Consider the following 15,939-nt stretch of genomic DNA (forward strand, 5'->3'; position numbering starts at 1 on the left):
AGAATATTTTATATGTACAAATATTTGAATATTAAATATTTTGACTGACGTTTGTGCATCTTTTCACTACTGTTTATTATCGATTAGGAAATATCCTATGGCACCGACCGCAACTTACAAATACATATGTTACCTTATGGGAATGCGGAGCTCGCTTAGCGTGGATTCAGTTAGCGCTTTGTTTTTCCGGAACGAATTATCAGCGTTAAGCGGGCGTCACCTGTACACTTAAATAGTGGGGGAGGGGTGGGGAGAATATTTGCTTATCCCAGTGTTTGTTCCTCAAAATAGCATACCCAAAAGAGTTACATTTAACAGCATACCCAAAGCTATTCCCAAAGAAAATTTGGGAATAGCTTTAATAATACTATTTTATCTGTATTAAAGTAATAGTACAATCATTTATTAATATATAATAAAAGTTATACATATATACTATATATAGAATTAATAATTAAAAAATGGAAGTAATAATAAAAATCAACAAACATTCCGACAGGACAGTTTGGTATTGAAACTGAAATTTGTATTAAAATGTATAAATTTAAAAGAAGTTTAAACTGTTATGTACCATGCACTTTTTTTTCTTTTAACGTGACAACTTACAATGTTCAGTGAGTAATAAAGGATAGACAAAATTTAACACAGCATGCTTTTTGAAAGACTACTGTCACTGGCATTCTAAAATCTAAAATTAACCCAGTTATTGTTCACATCATTATCAAGAGATTACTTCTGCAGATGTCCGGTGAAATGTTTTTTGGGTCAGTACATGTAATGCATGCACAGTGAAGTAATATGCATATACCAGATCACTTAAGAATGTAGGCCAATAAAATTAGATAAAAGAAAAAAAAAAAACATCATGGATTATATAGCTCTCTCATCTGTTATGATTCAAAACTAAAATTGTGATTCTAAAAAGCAAAAAGTTTTACACAAAGAGTTTTACAGTGCAAGATATAAAGGGTTCGGGTTTAAGTTTTGATTCAATATAGCAGCTGATTTGATTAACCAGCTATTTCTACAAGCAGAACCCACTGTACTAAATTTTATTGAACTGTTTTCTGCAGATAAAATAACAAACAATTCTGCCGTGTACCCTATAAAATCTTTTCATGTCCCTTGGGGATATGCATACCACACTTTGGGAAACACTGCATGCTATCAAGGCAGCATTAAGTGGATCAAGAACCGTTAGACTAGGAGGGAGGATACACAGAATAATGGATTAATATCTGATCTGATTATGGATTAAAGCCTGAAAAGCAATTAAGACCAGCTGAGGGATCCTCCTCGAACAGGCAAATACATGGTCTGTATTAAGACTACTAAGAGAAAAAACAAGTACGGTCAGTCCTTGTATAGCACGATAGTTGCGTTCCTAGAAACCCTCGTGCAATGCAAAATCGTGCAATATAAACAACAGGCCCTATGGGAAAAATGGGGTTAGGTGCCGACCACCCAAGACTGAACACACAATTATAACCAAAACATTACCAAACACAATAAATAATCGTAATAAAATACGTAAGTATTTTATTACGACTATTACGTAATAAAATATTGCTAATGCTTTTGCTTCTATCATAAGCAAACTTGTTTTTTGTTTGACTTTCTGTCCAAACAGATGACAGCTGTTCCATCTCTTCCAATTCTTTGTGTCTTAATCTAATGGATTTTAATTACACTTTGAGTTGTTCCTGCTATGAAAGTTTTTATTTTCTCTGCATTCTTTCTAATTCTCGGCGTTGCCTCATTTAGGTCTGTAGCACGTGCAATATCACATGGTCTTTCATTTCGCTCAAAGCGTTTCACAATTTCATATTTTTTCTCTATCGACAGAGGCGGACTGGCCATAAGCCTTACCGGGGGAACCCCAGTGGTCCGGAGGCCGGTGTGATTTTGGCCATAAACCATAGTATGAAGCCACTATAAATTTTCCTGGGTAAGAATTTTTGACCCGGTCTGCCTCTGTTTATCGATATTGCTTTTCTTTTTCTCTCTGAATCTGCAGTGTCTTCACCAGGATGCTTCCTTTTCACACCTTTTAAGTATTTTACTCATTTTTAGGGAATAAAGCACAATTACAAAACGAGGAGGCACGCTTGATATACATAAACAAAGCTGCGGGCATGTAGCAACTGAATAAACAACACCGTAAAGGCTGAGATACACAATTAACACCTCACATTTTACTAAAGCACATTTCTAGGAGTTACTACCATAAAACAATAAAAACAATTTCCAGTTGCGTTTCTGCTAGTGGAATCTGTTATAAACTGGTAGTAAACTCTATCTAATTGCATTTGCGATTATACCGATAGCTGGAATTGTGTGGGTTTTTACGTTATTATGGTGAAATGTGTTTCCCCTTCACTGATATAAAAAAACACAAATACATTTTCAGAATCTTCTCTTCATTCCTATCGTGTTGCGTTCAGTTGGGATGATTCTGCGTTCGACTGCCATTTCTTGTAAACACAAAGGCGAATCGTGCATAAGCGAATTCGGTTCGTGTTATATAAGATATCGTTTCCCCTATTTATAAATCGTGTATGATCAAATTCGTGTAGTGTAAACACGTGTTATACGAGGACTGACTGTACAGTCTACTTCCATGTACACTAATGCTAGAAGTATAGTAAATAAATTCGATGAATATGAAGTACTGGTAAAGTCATCAAATTCAAACAATGTGCAATATCAGAGACATGGTGTCACTTGGGTACAAGGAATTAAGAATCTCAATATGGAGACTACAATGTGTACAAAAGGGACAGGCAGGAGAGGAGGGTGGGAAGGGGCTCTTAGTTAAGAAGTACATAAAATTTAGGGCACTGAATCCAGTACTCACGGATGGCCAGTGTGAACATGAAGAGCACAATGTGCATATAAAGGGCAGTATACTGTTGCTTGTCAAGCTGCGTCTGGGGTTTCCCCTCAACTCCACATTTGTATCTCTATGTTGCGGTACAAACTCTGTAAAGGCCACAGATAGAGGGTAAGTGTTGGTCTGCATAGCGTAGTGTTGGGCTGTGTTGGTCTGTTGTTCTGTCCATTCAGCTGCAGGGTCCCAAGTGGGACACACTGACCATTTTTTGCCCCAGAAGTCTCTGGCAGGGACAAACCCTGAACTGTACCTAGTTTAACCCCTTCCCGGAACATTTTTTTCCGGAAAATGTGCTGTAACTGATCAACTTTTTTTTATTTTACAGATTAAAAGTATGCATCATGCGAATACTCATTGTATAGTTTTTTGTATTTTTTATTAATTTTTTCATAGAAAATAATTGGGAGTAATTAACCCATTTAGGCTATCCCGAGTTATCTCGTGTATGCCAAAAAATGTGCAAATTATACAGATTTTTTTAAAATAAATTAGAGCTTGAGCTAAAAGATAGGCACAGAAAAAGTCTTCACTACTCATTATATAAATAAATTTAAAAAATCAAGTGGAACGCACAAGCAGTAACCTCCCACCACAAGCAGTAATCATGAACTAACAACATTCTGACACACAGCCGCCACAAGCGGTCAGGCGAGGTAAGCGTTGCTTACGGAGGCAAAAGAGGTTGTTATTGTTGTTATTTGGATTTTAGGAGCATTAGCAACTAAGGCCATATTGCCCCAGGGATATGCAGTGGTCATTCCCTGACCTTTTCGCACCCTCCGTATTTGGTGGGATCACGAGCTCGAACCCCGGTCTAATCAAGAAGTGTGTGCTACGCACTGCTGCTCCTGCCCACCTGGCTACAGAGGCACCCAGTTCAAGAGGGCGCCAAAATATTTTTCAACATTGTTTTTGTGAATTATTTTCGTGGATTCAGTATTCTACATTTAGGACAGCAAATTATATTTTGCTTACTGGCAGCACAGGAATGCGCACTACTGTTCCGACATTGCTGTACAATATAAGTAAAACGAAAGCCAGTTGTTTGGTGCCAGTGTAAGAAAATCCTGAGAAAACTCAGGATTTACCTGCCTAATGCAAAATTAGCTAGATAAATGCCAGAGAAAATACGTTTCAGTCCTAAATTTGGAGGTATTATTGTTTGCTTCGGGTATTATTGTATCTCGAGATATTTCGTGTAGTTCCAAATAACTTTTAAAACTAAAAACGAGATAATCCATGAAGGGGTTAAGCGTTGGAGAAAATGGGATGAAGATAAAGAAGGTGGAGGATAGGAAGACTTTCCACCTGGAAATGGGAAGTCAAAGAGATAGATCACCCCTGTGGAGGGAGCAAAAAAAAGAGGGGACAGACAATACCACATAACACTCTCTCACACATTTGTCATTCTTGCATTCATCATTATATAAACGAACAGGACACAAGTGACACCCAATTTTTTTTTTTTATTAATCACATTCATTCACATTTATACAGCTTAACCTGCAAGAATAGCTAACTTAAGAGTTTTTTTATATAATTTTTTTTTTATTATACATATTCAGAGAACACTTATAGGACATTCTCATTTATTCCCCATTTTCACACTCAATATAATACCTTGATTGGGACAGCACACACACAATTCCTGCCCGCCCACAGTTTAAGTGGACTCATTTCCCACCCAGCACAAGACACATATATCAGCATTTCCATACATACCTATATTCACTCACATATATACTGTACATATACAAACATATGAACATTCATTCACACACACGCCTAGTATATCACAGCAGGCTCGTGCAACCAAAAACATACACATTATTACATTAAGACCTACCTGTGCTCATATGTTCACACTCATATATCCATTTATATTTATAATTTGCATACTTGGATAACATTAATAGACATATGACATATAAAATAATTATAGATGCATATGAAATAAATAAGTCAAAATATGACAATAATATAAATAAGACAAAAATATTACATCTATAAAACTGTTACGAAAGAAGAGATGTTATAAAATATGGTGGTGCAAGCTCTCAATCACACCCAACAATGTGGATCTGATTGAGAATTGCAAATCAGCATAGACTGCCATTTATGGTTCTGACATACACTCAAGCAAGAGCTTTTGCACAATACAATTTTTTTTCTGAAAACAACTGCCAAAAGTACAGATTGTCACAAGTTGTAAATGTTTTAAGTCGAAGAGAGATGTTATATCTTCACAAGGAACACCACCTTCACACAAGCCTTACATCAGTGTTTCCCAAACTGTATTCCGTGAAAAATTATAATTAATAATTAAAAAATAATAATAAAATAAATAAATTTTGCATATTTGTAGCATACACCACTTTTGTATCATTATAATTTTTAACATTATTTTTTTTCAGTTATTAATATACTGGCATAGACTAATAATCAAATAGACCCCAGAACACTTTATTTTGGCAGGCTTTTGCATAGAGAAGTATGTGTAGAGGTAATGACATCTACGAAAAAGTAGCAATGTAGTGATCTAATATGCCATCCATATTCAATTTAGCCTGAGTATACGGGGTTGAAGGAGAAAGGGAAGCGAACCGATATCATGACTAAACTCACTTCCTTGTATAAATTTTTTTTTTAATAATTATCAGTATTTCGAAATATTATTATTAAAATAAGTGACCATGGATTTATGGTTGAAAAAATGAACTTTAAAACGAGAAGCAAGTACTTCTAAGTATTGCAACTGTGGTAGATGAAAATGAACAGAATTTTGTCACACTTCAAAGTGAGGATGAACAATTACAGCCTTTTGTTCCCCAAAAATCCGAAGTGAAAAAACAAGAACAAACTGATAAAAGTCCAAAATGAAAGTATGATGACAGTTATTTGAATTTTGGCTTTACACGTGTTGGAAATAAAGATGCACAATGCATTGTATATAATAAAATATTAGCGAACAGTTCTTTTGCTCCCGCTAAACTTGTTTCGTAAGTTTCATCTCACATATTGTGAAATGAAAAGTGTTGTATAAATATACTGTGAGATTAAAAGTGTTCCGTGACTAAAAATGTTTGGAAAATGCTGCCTTACATAATATACACAAAGCTTCATGGGCTGTCTAAAGCTAACAATACTGCAATTAGAACTATATTTAATCCATAAATTTCTTTTTTCCATATGATTTGTACGGAAAAAAGAAATATTAATTGATGGATTTCTACGGGTTCAATTTTAAGGAAATTTGAAATGGTTCATTAATATTTTTAAAAAGTACAAATATAAAATTTCATGAAAATCAGTCCACTGGGAGTCCCTCTGTTACATGTGGTGACACAGCTGGATGGACAAACAGCATGCTGGTGCTGTTAGTCTCGTTCAATGAGTTTGAAATTAAACAGAAGTGGTGGTATATGTAATTCAAACTTCCTCCAACAGATGGTGGTACATAAAGAGGCCAGTAAGCTAACAGGCTGCAAGTAATCGGTCAGCCTACTGGACACATGACACAATGTTAGCAGCATTAACATTCTGTATCATGATTTTGCAATTGGTGTAACAAACAAATATCAAATTTTTCTTTAAACTAGGGAAATCTGTAAAAGAAACATATAAAATGTTAAAAACTGTTTATGGCGACGAGATGTTAAGTCGTACCAGTGTGTTTGAATGGTATAAGTGGTTCAAAGAACAGACACAAAGGCGTGCGTGATGAACACTGAGGAATCATCAATCAACCCCTTGAAATGAGAACAGAGTTGCAAAAGTTAAGGAAATTGTGGCTAGAGATTGTCATTTGACCCTCAGAATATTGGCCGATGAGTTGAATATGAATACGAAGACAATTCGGCAAATTCTATGACAATTTAGGGAAAATTTGCAGAGCCTCACAGATAGGCAGCAGTAAAGAAGTGTTATCATGCAAAGACATCATCCAAACTTGTCATGACAATTTCCTCAACTGTATTGTCACTGCAGGTGAGCATTGGGTATTTCAGTACGAAGATGAAGCGTCAGAATATGCTGTGGACTTCAAAATCATTAACAAGACCCAAAATGTTTTGTTCACAGAGGTTCAGGATCAAGATGATGCTGGTCATGTTACTGAGGTGCAGCTCCCATGTGAGACCACAATTTTGTCAGAAAAGCAGCTGGATCTTGTTGCATGACAATTCCCACACACCCATTCCACACTTGTTGTAAAGACATTTCTGACAAAACAAATCATCACCTTACTCTCCTGATCTAGCACCAGCAGACTTCTTCCTCTTTCCCAAGGTGAAAACTACACTCAAAGGAAAAAGATTTTAGGATATTGAGGGCATAAAGAAAAACCTAACTGCTAAACTGAACATCACCACTTTAGACATTTTCTTTGACCCTTTCCAGAAACTTTTAGAACACTATAAGAAGATTCAATCAGGTGACAATTATTTTGAATAAAAATAAAGCCATTTTTGAGCTCCTTCACTTTGTGTTCTTTTTATTGCGCCAGTTTGGAATTTATTGCCACACCTCATAATATAATGGTGAGATAGGAGTGAAATCAAGTATGAAAGGCCAATGTTCTGTTGTAAATCAAGAGTTGAAAGGTATGCAATGATAGCAAACGGCAAGAAAACAACTATATGCTCTCCCCAATAAATAACTTGAACATAAAAATTAAACATCTTAATAATGTTTTACAAACATAAAATCTCCTCTTTCTCATGTTTTTTCTAATATTCAGTCCACATAATCTACATCTTCTTCTTCTTCAAGAGGAGTGTTCCCATTTACAATGGGTTTCCTCAGCCTACAAGTTTTTCTTGTTAGGAATTTTTTCCCGGCATAAAGTGCGGTTCAAAGTGTCTTGGTCGGTTAAGCCTCGGGCTGTCATGCACTCCCATACTCCATCCATCCATGTCCTCCTAGGTCTTCCTCTTCTCCTAGGAGGTATCCATTCCAGGATAGCCTTTGGATATCTGTTTTCTTGCATCCGTTTTACCTGTCCATACCATGTTAGATGCTTTTCTTTGATGGTGTCAATAATAGTCTTTTTCACTTCCATTTTTTCCCTTATGTCTTCATTCTGTTTTCTGTCTCTTCTAGAAGTTCCTGCTGAGCGTCTCCAAAAATCCATTTCTGTGGAGAGCAATTTGTTTTCCACTCGCCTATTCAATGTCCAGGTTTCCGCTCCATACAATAGAAGACTTTGTACAATCGTTTGAAATATAAGTTTCTTTGTTTTATTTAGGATATTTTTGCTCCACAGAACAGAGTTTAACATGCCGATAGCCTTTTTGCCGTCTATAATTCTCTTATTGATCTCTGATTGGGATAATCCATCACTTTGTAAGATTGATCCCAAATATTTGAATTTATTGACTTGTTTGATTTTAAAACTTGCAATATTTAGAACATGTCCTGGCCCTGAAGACAACATTTCAGTCTTGCTAAAATTGATTTTTAGACCCCATTGTTTATATTCCTCAAACAATTGACGACATGCATACTTTGCATCTTCTAAGTCTTGTGCTATCACCACCTGATCATCTGCAAAAAGTAAATTGTGAATATAGGTGTTCTTATTAATCGGCAATCCCATTTTATTACATTTTTTTGACCAGGACCTTAGGCAGATGTCGATATAAATTTTTAAAAGTGTTGGTAACATGCAACAACCTTGTAATAAGCCTTTTGAAGTGTGGAATTCAGGTGACAAAGCTGATCCCACTTTAATTCTCCATCTATTATTCCTGTAAATTGCCTTAATAATGTTAATCAGTTGTCCATCAATATTTGCCTCTTTCAGTGCTTCCCATAAGAGTTTTCTTGGAACACTGTCATATGCCTTTTCAAGGTCAATGAAAATCATCAAGATTTTTTTTCCTTTTGATTGGCATTTTTCAAGGATCTGTCATACTGTTGAGATATGATCTATACATGACCTCCCAGCTGAAAAACCACTTTGTTCTTCTGATACCTCGATTCGGGCTTCTAAATGGTTCCTGATCCATTTTCCAAGGATCTTTAACAGCGGGTTCAGGATGCATATTACTCTGTAATTGAACAGCTTTTCCGATCGCCATTCTTATAATGTTATATTATCCTGTTATATATGATGTAATATATCCTGTTATCATTTCTTTCGGTATTTCTTCTCCTCTCGGTTTACTATTTAACAGTTTTTGTATCAGAACAGCCACTCCTCTTCCTCCATATTTCAGAAGTTCCATGTAAACTCCTCCAGGTCCAGGTGATTTGCCATTCCTTTCTTCCTTTAGCAGGAGTTCCACTTCCCTAACAGAAACTTTTAAGCCCGAGTCTTCTACACCAAAATCCTCCATCGTCTTGAACTCTTCCTGGTCTTCTTTTTAAAAGTCCTTCATAGTACTCCATCCAGTCTTTCAAAAGGTATTAATTGCAAACCAGCATTGTGTTTATTCTGTTTTCTCAAGTCTTTAAGGACCTTCCACGATTCCACTGATTGCTTGAAGCCCAATTTTCTATTAATAGTTGCGCATTTCCTTTCCCATTCTTCATTTTTCGCTTCTATTACCAACGATTGGCTATTTTCTTTTTTTCAACATAAATGTTCCTATATGCATCATTCCTATCACCCAGCCATTTCTGATATGCAAGTTTCTTTTCCTCTACAACAGCTCTTACTTTCTCTGTAATCCAGGTCTTTTTTGGCCCTTGGCTCTTCTTTTTGCCTAGGATTTCATGAGCTATTTTTTTAACAGTATTTTTTAAATATTCGTAGATTTCTTCAGTATTACCTTTTATCTCTATGTTAATTGTAGCATCCAGTCTTTGGGTAAAGTTGTTTCTAATGCTGTCGTCCTGGAGTAGGTCAATGTTAAATTGATCCACTTGTAGCATTTCTCCTTCCCTGCATTGTTGGTTGTCCACACATATTTTCTTAATCCAGTTCCACCTCAGTGTTGTTTTAACAAGAAAATGGTCAGATCCACATTCAGCTCCTCTCTGACATCTTTCAATACATATGTCCTTGAATGTTTTGAAATAATGTAATCTATTATCTAATCTATATATAGTCTACATATATATATATATATACAGCAGACTCTAGATTTACCGGAATCGGATTAACCGAGACACTTTAAGACTCCAAATTAAAAAAAAAAAAAAAAAAAAAAAAAACCAACCAGAAATCATAAAATTCAAGTAATACGTAGAATAGATATAAACAGATGTTTTACAAGTTATAAATAAGCGACAAGAAGTGCCATCATAAGTTGTCATTGGGAGATTAGTGTACCTATTATCTTTAGTTCAGTTTGATTTAGTAAGTTGCGTCGATTGTTGTGTTTCGTCGCACTGCAAAAGGACAAATTTTGTTTCGTTATTTATATCAGGGATGTTGGTATTTTTTTTTTTTTTTTTTTTTTTGTTTAGAAATCGCAAAAATCATGGGCAAAAGCAAGAGTTGTGCTTTCAATAAAACAAAAACTTGAAGTTATTCAAAAGTTTGAAAACAGTGTATCTGTTAAATCTCTAATGAACCATGACAATGTTGGTGACCAAACCATATGCGACACTAAAAAATAAAGGGAAGCTATTCGATTTAAAATGGACACCGTAAAAAATAAAGAGAAGCAACATACTGGACATGCGAGTAGTGCGTGGTAAGCTTTTTTTCGTTTTTTATCTATCGCCATACTTTATACGTAGGTTGCTGAACATTTTTCGATACAGTAAGTCCAAGATTTACATTACGTTAGACAGAATACAAGAAGCGGTGAAAGGATCAGCACCAATGAAGTCACCTATAATAACCAAGGCTACAAAAACACATATCAGTTTTTATAGTACAATAACATGAGTTTTTTCTTCCTTTCATATTTTCTTTTCTTATGTGCCACTCTGGCTACTTCACTGATGTCCCCAGATAATTTAATTGAACTAATTAAAAATATATAACTTTTTTTCTTCATTCTCCTGAGGATATTATGTGGTTTTTGTAATTTTGGCATATCAGGGATATAGTAGCAATATTATGTGTGTCATTCCTGAATTCGTAAAACTCGACTTATGTAAGAAGTCCTGTAACGTACTCTTACGTATGTCGAGGACTTGGTGTATTTTTGGATTAACTGGGAAATCGATTATCCAGGAATTTTTTTTACCATCTATCCTGGAAAATCGAGAGTCTACTGTATATATATATAAAAAAACTTAAATTCAATACAATTAAATACAGTAGTATTATGCGGTAGACCATTAAACAAAATGGCTACTGTTCAAGAGAAAGTAAAAATGTGTTTTGTGGTGCGCTGCTGCAAATCTGAATAAATAAAAACAAAACAGATTTTGGCACTTTTCTATGCATATTTCATCATATATAAAATATCTATTGTCTTTTCCATATCCATCCACATGTAATAACTGTACTCTCAATAAACACATTTTCATGAAATTTTATATTTGGCTCTATTAGAAAGATTTGTTAAGTCATTCCAAATTTCATTAAAACTGGACAGACAAAACGGGCAATTACTATAATTTTCATACATGTCACCTAGGTCATCCATTTAATATATCCATTTATCACCTAGGTTATCCATTTAATATATACATTGTAACTGAAAAACTTGACACTGTTGTAGAATGTAATTGAAGGAATGAATGGGCAATTTGGTGGATGCATAGAAAAGAAAAATTGTAACTTAATCAAAGTGCATATGAAAGAGCCACTTTTTTTTCCCCCTTTGAATTTAATAAATAGAAAACTAAAAATACAGCCATTACTATTTGTTTATTCCATTAACCACAGAAAATCCATGAAATAATGTGTATTTTAATAAAATCCAGGAGGAAATAAAGTAAAAATTTTGCATGTAATGTAACAAAGTGCAATGTACTATGCAATCAACAAAAATGTTGAATGCATATTACATTGCAAGTTGTGTAGCTATTTGTTTATTTTCTTAAATCAAAATCTGTGAAATTCATGTTGCGCTTCAATTTGAATTGTTACAAATTAAAAAGTTAATTTGTAATGATAAAGTCGATTAGTTATTTTTCACTTCTGTTCATCACAGAAAATATATGAATATGCCTGAAGTGTAATGCAATGTCAATGTTGCAGCATAACTAGTATTATTATTACAAAAAAAAAAAGCACACATAAAATTCAAGTTCACCAGTTAGCCTTACTATTAAACAAGTATAAGAACCTAAGCCCACTGGTTACTAATGCAGAAAAGTTGTACACAAATCCAGAAGTGTAGAGTAACAGAAAAAAAAAAAAAAAAGAATCTTTATTATTAGAAAAGTCCACAACTTTTGATAGAATATGAAATAATAGATAGTTTTCAACATGACAAAGAATAACTCAAAGTCTGTTTCCCATGTACTTCATATAGATCATTAGTTCAAAGGCAGCACCACAGAAGGTAATTAAACAAAACGGCTACTATTCAAGAGAAAGCACAGTGTGTTTTGTGGTGTGCTGCTACAAATTTACCAAATCAGGTTCAAGCTCATTGTGGAAGTTCAGGAAGAATTCACTAAGTGTTTCAATCTTTTGTTCATGGATGGAAAAGTTAAAGAAAACTGGTGGTTTGCTGCATGATAAAAGTAGCAAACTTGAATGTCAGTTAAGGTTTAGGCAAATATTTGTATTGCAATCTATCAGAGCCCACAGAAGTCAATTTGATTACATGCAGCGATTATTACCAACAGACAAGCTAGCACACATATTGTTTTCCACCACAATTAATTGAAGACAACTGTTTTCTACAAAGAGTGTGCTTTTCTGATGAAGCAACTTTATGTTTGAGGACATAGAAATTGTGTTAAAAAAAATGCATGACAGCATGAAGATCAATGCGTGATATGATCAGACTACTGGTCCAATTTTTTCCCTCTGAAAAGTAAATTAATGGAGCAACCCTTTCTGACCTTTTTAAAAAATTGTGCTTTCACAACTGAAGGAATATCAGACCATCCTGTTGATAAATGTTTTATCAACAGGATGGGGCTCACAACTCATTGGTATTCTGCTATACGTAACATCTTGACAATGTTTTCCAAATCATCAGATTGGTCACAGTTGGCTGACTGAATGGCTGTCACCTGACACCAACACTGATTTTTTTCTTATGAGATTATTTAAGGATAAGGTATTAGGTATTTGCAACAACAGTTCTTGACCTGACAATGTTAAAGACAAGAATAACTGAAGCAAGCTCTATGATTTCACTTGAAATGCTAAGCTCTACATGGCAGCAGGTAGAGTATACAGATTTGAACCTTCAGAGCTAAAAAAGGAGCACACATTCAAGTTTATTGACATATATAAAAACTTTGAGCTATTATTTATAACTGGGATACAGTTAATGTAAACAGGCATCTGCCCAAAACTTATGGGCTTTTTTGAATAATAAAGGTTTTTTTTTATTTTTTGGACATCCTATATACAGTGTATATCATTAAACTTCATGGTATGAAATAAAGGAATGTTTTACTGAAGTGATCAATTACCTGTCGACATCACTGTCTGATTCTGGACCTTCTGAATAAAGAATATCAGCATGTTCAATAGTGTGGAGTGGAAATAAGTCTGTACAAAGGAATGGATCAGAATTCCATGGGCTGAAATAGTGAAAAAAAATTATAGAATATTTTATAATTTTTATAAAAACTCTCAATATTTATAAAAACTCTTTTAATGCTAGCTAATGAATAATATTCTAAGCAAGGTCATTTTGACTATTAGAAATATGACTGGACCAGCAGCACCAACTATGATCAGCATCCCTGCTCAGGGGTACACTAATCAGTCTGTGGAATCTGCAAGAAGGTGGATTTGCTGCTCATTTTGTATGCATTTCAAATAGGCCACATAGCATAACATGTACAAGTGTACCTATCACACTTATTCTGAGAAGTAAGTTAACAGAATTTTTTTCATTAACATTTCTGGAATGCTGAGAATGCAAGTGACTGTATTGAAATGCCTGCATACAGACATACATGCAGTAGATTTTTTAGTATTATTTTTTAACTCTACTTTAAAGTATGGAAGGACAAATTTTGAAGTTTATATAGAAATATTTTGTCTCATTGTTTTATTATTGAAATCAATTATGAAATTTTGTGGGTCATTAAATAAAGCTAGGAATCAAAAGTAGGCTGAAAACATTTGCTTGATACTGTCACAAATGATCTGGATGTAGACAGTTAGTCATAAATAACCAGAATTCAAGTGGCCTAGGTCAATTGCATTCTGATTATACGTGAAAAACATTTGTTTAAGGCTATACCTTACCCATCATAGCTCAAGTGCACAATTATTCTCAAAATCTATACTTGGTTTTCCCAAGGATGGGAAAAGCAGTTAAAAGTGAAATTTTAAATTTTTATTTATTACACAGCATATCAACTGGCTAGTTTTATTTTAAAATTATACTACATGATCTGTTTGAATATATTAAAACAATAACCTCAAATTTGGCAACAATGGAGCTTCTCTCTGTTTTTTTTTTTTTTTTTTTTTGAAAATTTGTAATTTCTACTATTGTGCTGGTACTGTTCTGCTGGTGGAAAACAGTGCACATCTTCAACGATTACATAATGCACTCGAAAAGTGGCAGAAGTCCTCTCTGAGGTCTGGAATGGCTCTGCCACTTCCAGCTTTTGAAGAATACATTTAAAATAAAAAAATAGATGGGGAAAAAAATGAAGCCAATCTATACCTATTTTGTTTTTAATGAATGCTTTTCTAGCTTTTTTTTTTGTCTGTACAACAGCATTTATTGAGGAAAAATCTATTGAAAAACAACAAGGCACGGTTTGAGATTAATTCAGTAACAGTTGTAACAGTACATGGGCTGTGCCAAATAAATAATAATAATAAAAAAAACTTTAATTAAAATGGCTCTCAGAGTGATATAAATATGAATTTTAATATTCCCTCAGTATATTTTTGACCTTTGATCTGTACTCTTGATTTTGTTGGAATTTGAGAAATACATCCTTAAAAAAAATCAGATCAGATCTGAATATTTGGCACTGTGTATACACCTATGTACTGGTTTATGTAACAAGAGGATTAAGTATTTGTTACGAACACTGTGAGTTTGTTATGAAAATGAACATCACAGATTGGAAAAATATTTCTAGAAGGATGTAGAAGTTAAATATTTTATTTAATTTTGGTTTTTATTTTATATCTTGCATCACTATTCCAGTGTGAAATGTGTTAGTTGGATTATAATTTTCTAGTGGATAAGATAATTCAGATTACAAGTTTTTGGTAAATGTTTGGTCAACTGTTGTTTTACTGTCATTAATAGACTTTACATTCTGCACAGCTAATAGTTTAAGTGGAATTTTTATTTTAATAAGTCTTCCCGTTTTTTTAGTGCTGGTGTTCAGCTAGCACAGCTTGGCACACCAAATACAAGTTGCTTATGAGCCACTAATATGACAAAAAAAATTTCCAAATGCATCAGCATTTCAATTCTGTATGTGGCCATTGCTATTTTCCACAATACTAAAAACAAAATAATAAACCTTCATAATTACATCAGCTTATAATATAATATGATTGATGTAATTTCCTGATTTATTATAGACTGTAATTTGCAAGTAATTCACATCTGTACATTTCAATCCATTTCAATCAATTCATTTCTGCACTTGATTGCAGAAATTCAATCAAGACTGAGAATGTGGCGGAAACAAATCTGGCTTGCTCTCAAACTGTTTACATTAAAAAAAAAAAAAAATTCTTTAAATACTTTTAAAATGAGGCATATATTGCAAAAACCTGACTTATTTTAAAGATTAAGAACAAATTTATTTTAAAACTTAAAAATATATTTTTAAAAGATTAAGGCCTGACACGGCAGTGGTCATTAGCAAGTGTGCAGTAGTAGACTCTTTGAGTGGATCACGGTTCAAGCCCATGACTGCTAAATATGATTAACGATTGTATTCATGATTTATTGTAAACTCTTCTGACCTAGTGTCTGTGCCAGAATATAAACAAGAACATATTGCACAGGATATCTATATGCATT

General features: G+C 34.0%; 1 protein-coding gene across 5 annotated transcripts in view; it reads right to left on the minus strand.

Annotated features, from left to right (window-relative positions):
* LOC150087038 (protein FAM199X-like) overlaps positions 1-15,939 on the minus strand; it is a 125,881-nt gene that overhangs the window by 91,361 nt on the left and 18,581 nt on the right. For all 5 annotated transcript variants that reach the window (XM_090371772.1, XM_090371776.1, XM_090371771.1 and 2 more), the window contains exon 2: positions 13,397-13,507. Coding sequence is in view for 1 of the 5 variants with exons in the window: in XM_090371771.1 (XP_090227897.1) it covers positions 13,397-13,507 (111 nt within the window). In the remaining 4 variants the exon portion in view is untranslated. The remainder of the gene's footprint in view (positions 1-13,396; positions 13,508-15,939) is intronic.

Source organism: Mastigoproctus giganteus, chromosome 4 (genome assembly GCF_048544385.1).
Source record: "Mastigoproctus giganteus isolate SK-2022 chromosome 4, ASM4854438v1, whole genome shotgun sequence".
In the NCBI taxonomy this organism is placed as follows: Eukaryota; Metazoa; Arthropoda; class Arachnida; order Uropygi; family Thelyphonidae; genus Mastigoproctus; species Mastigoproctus giganteus.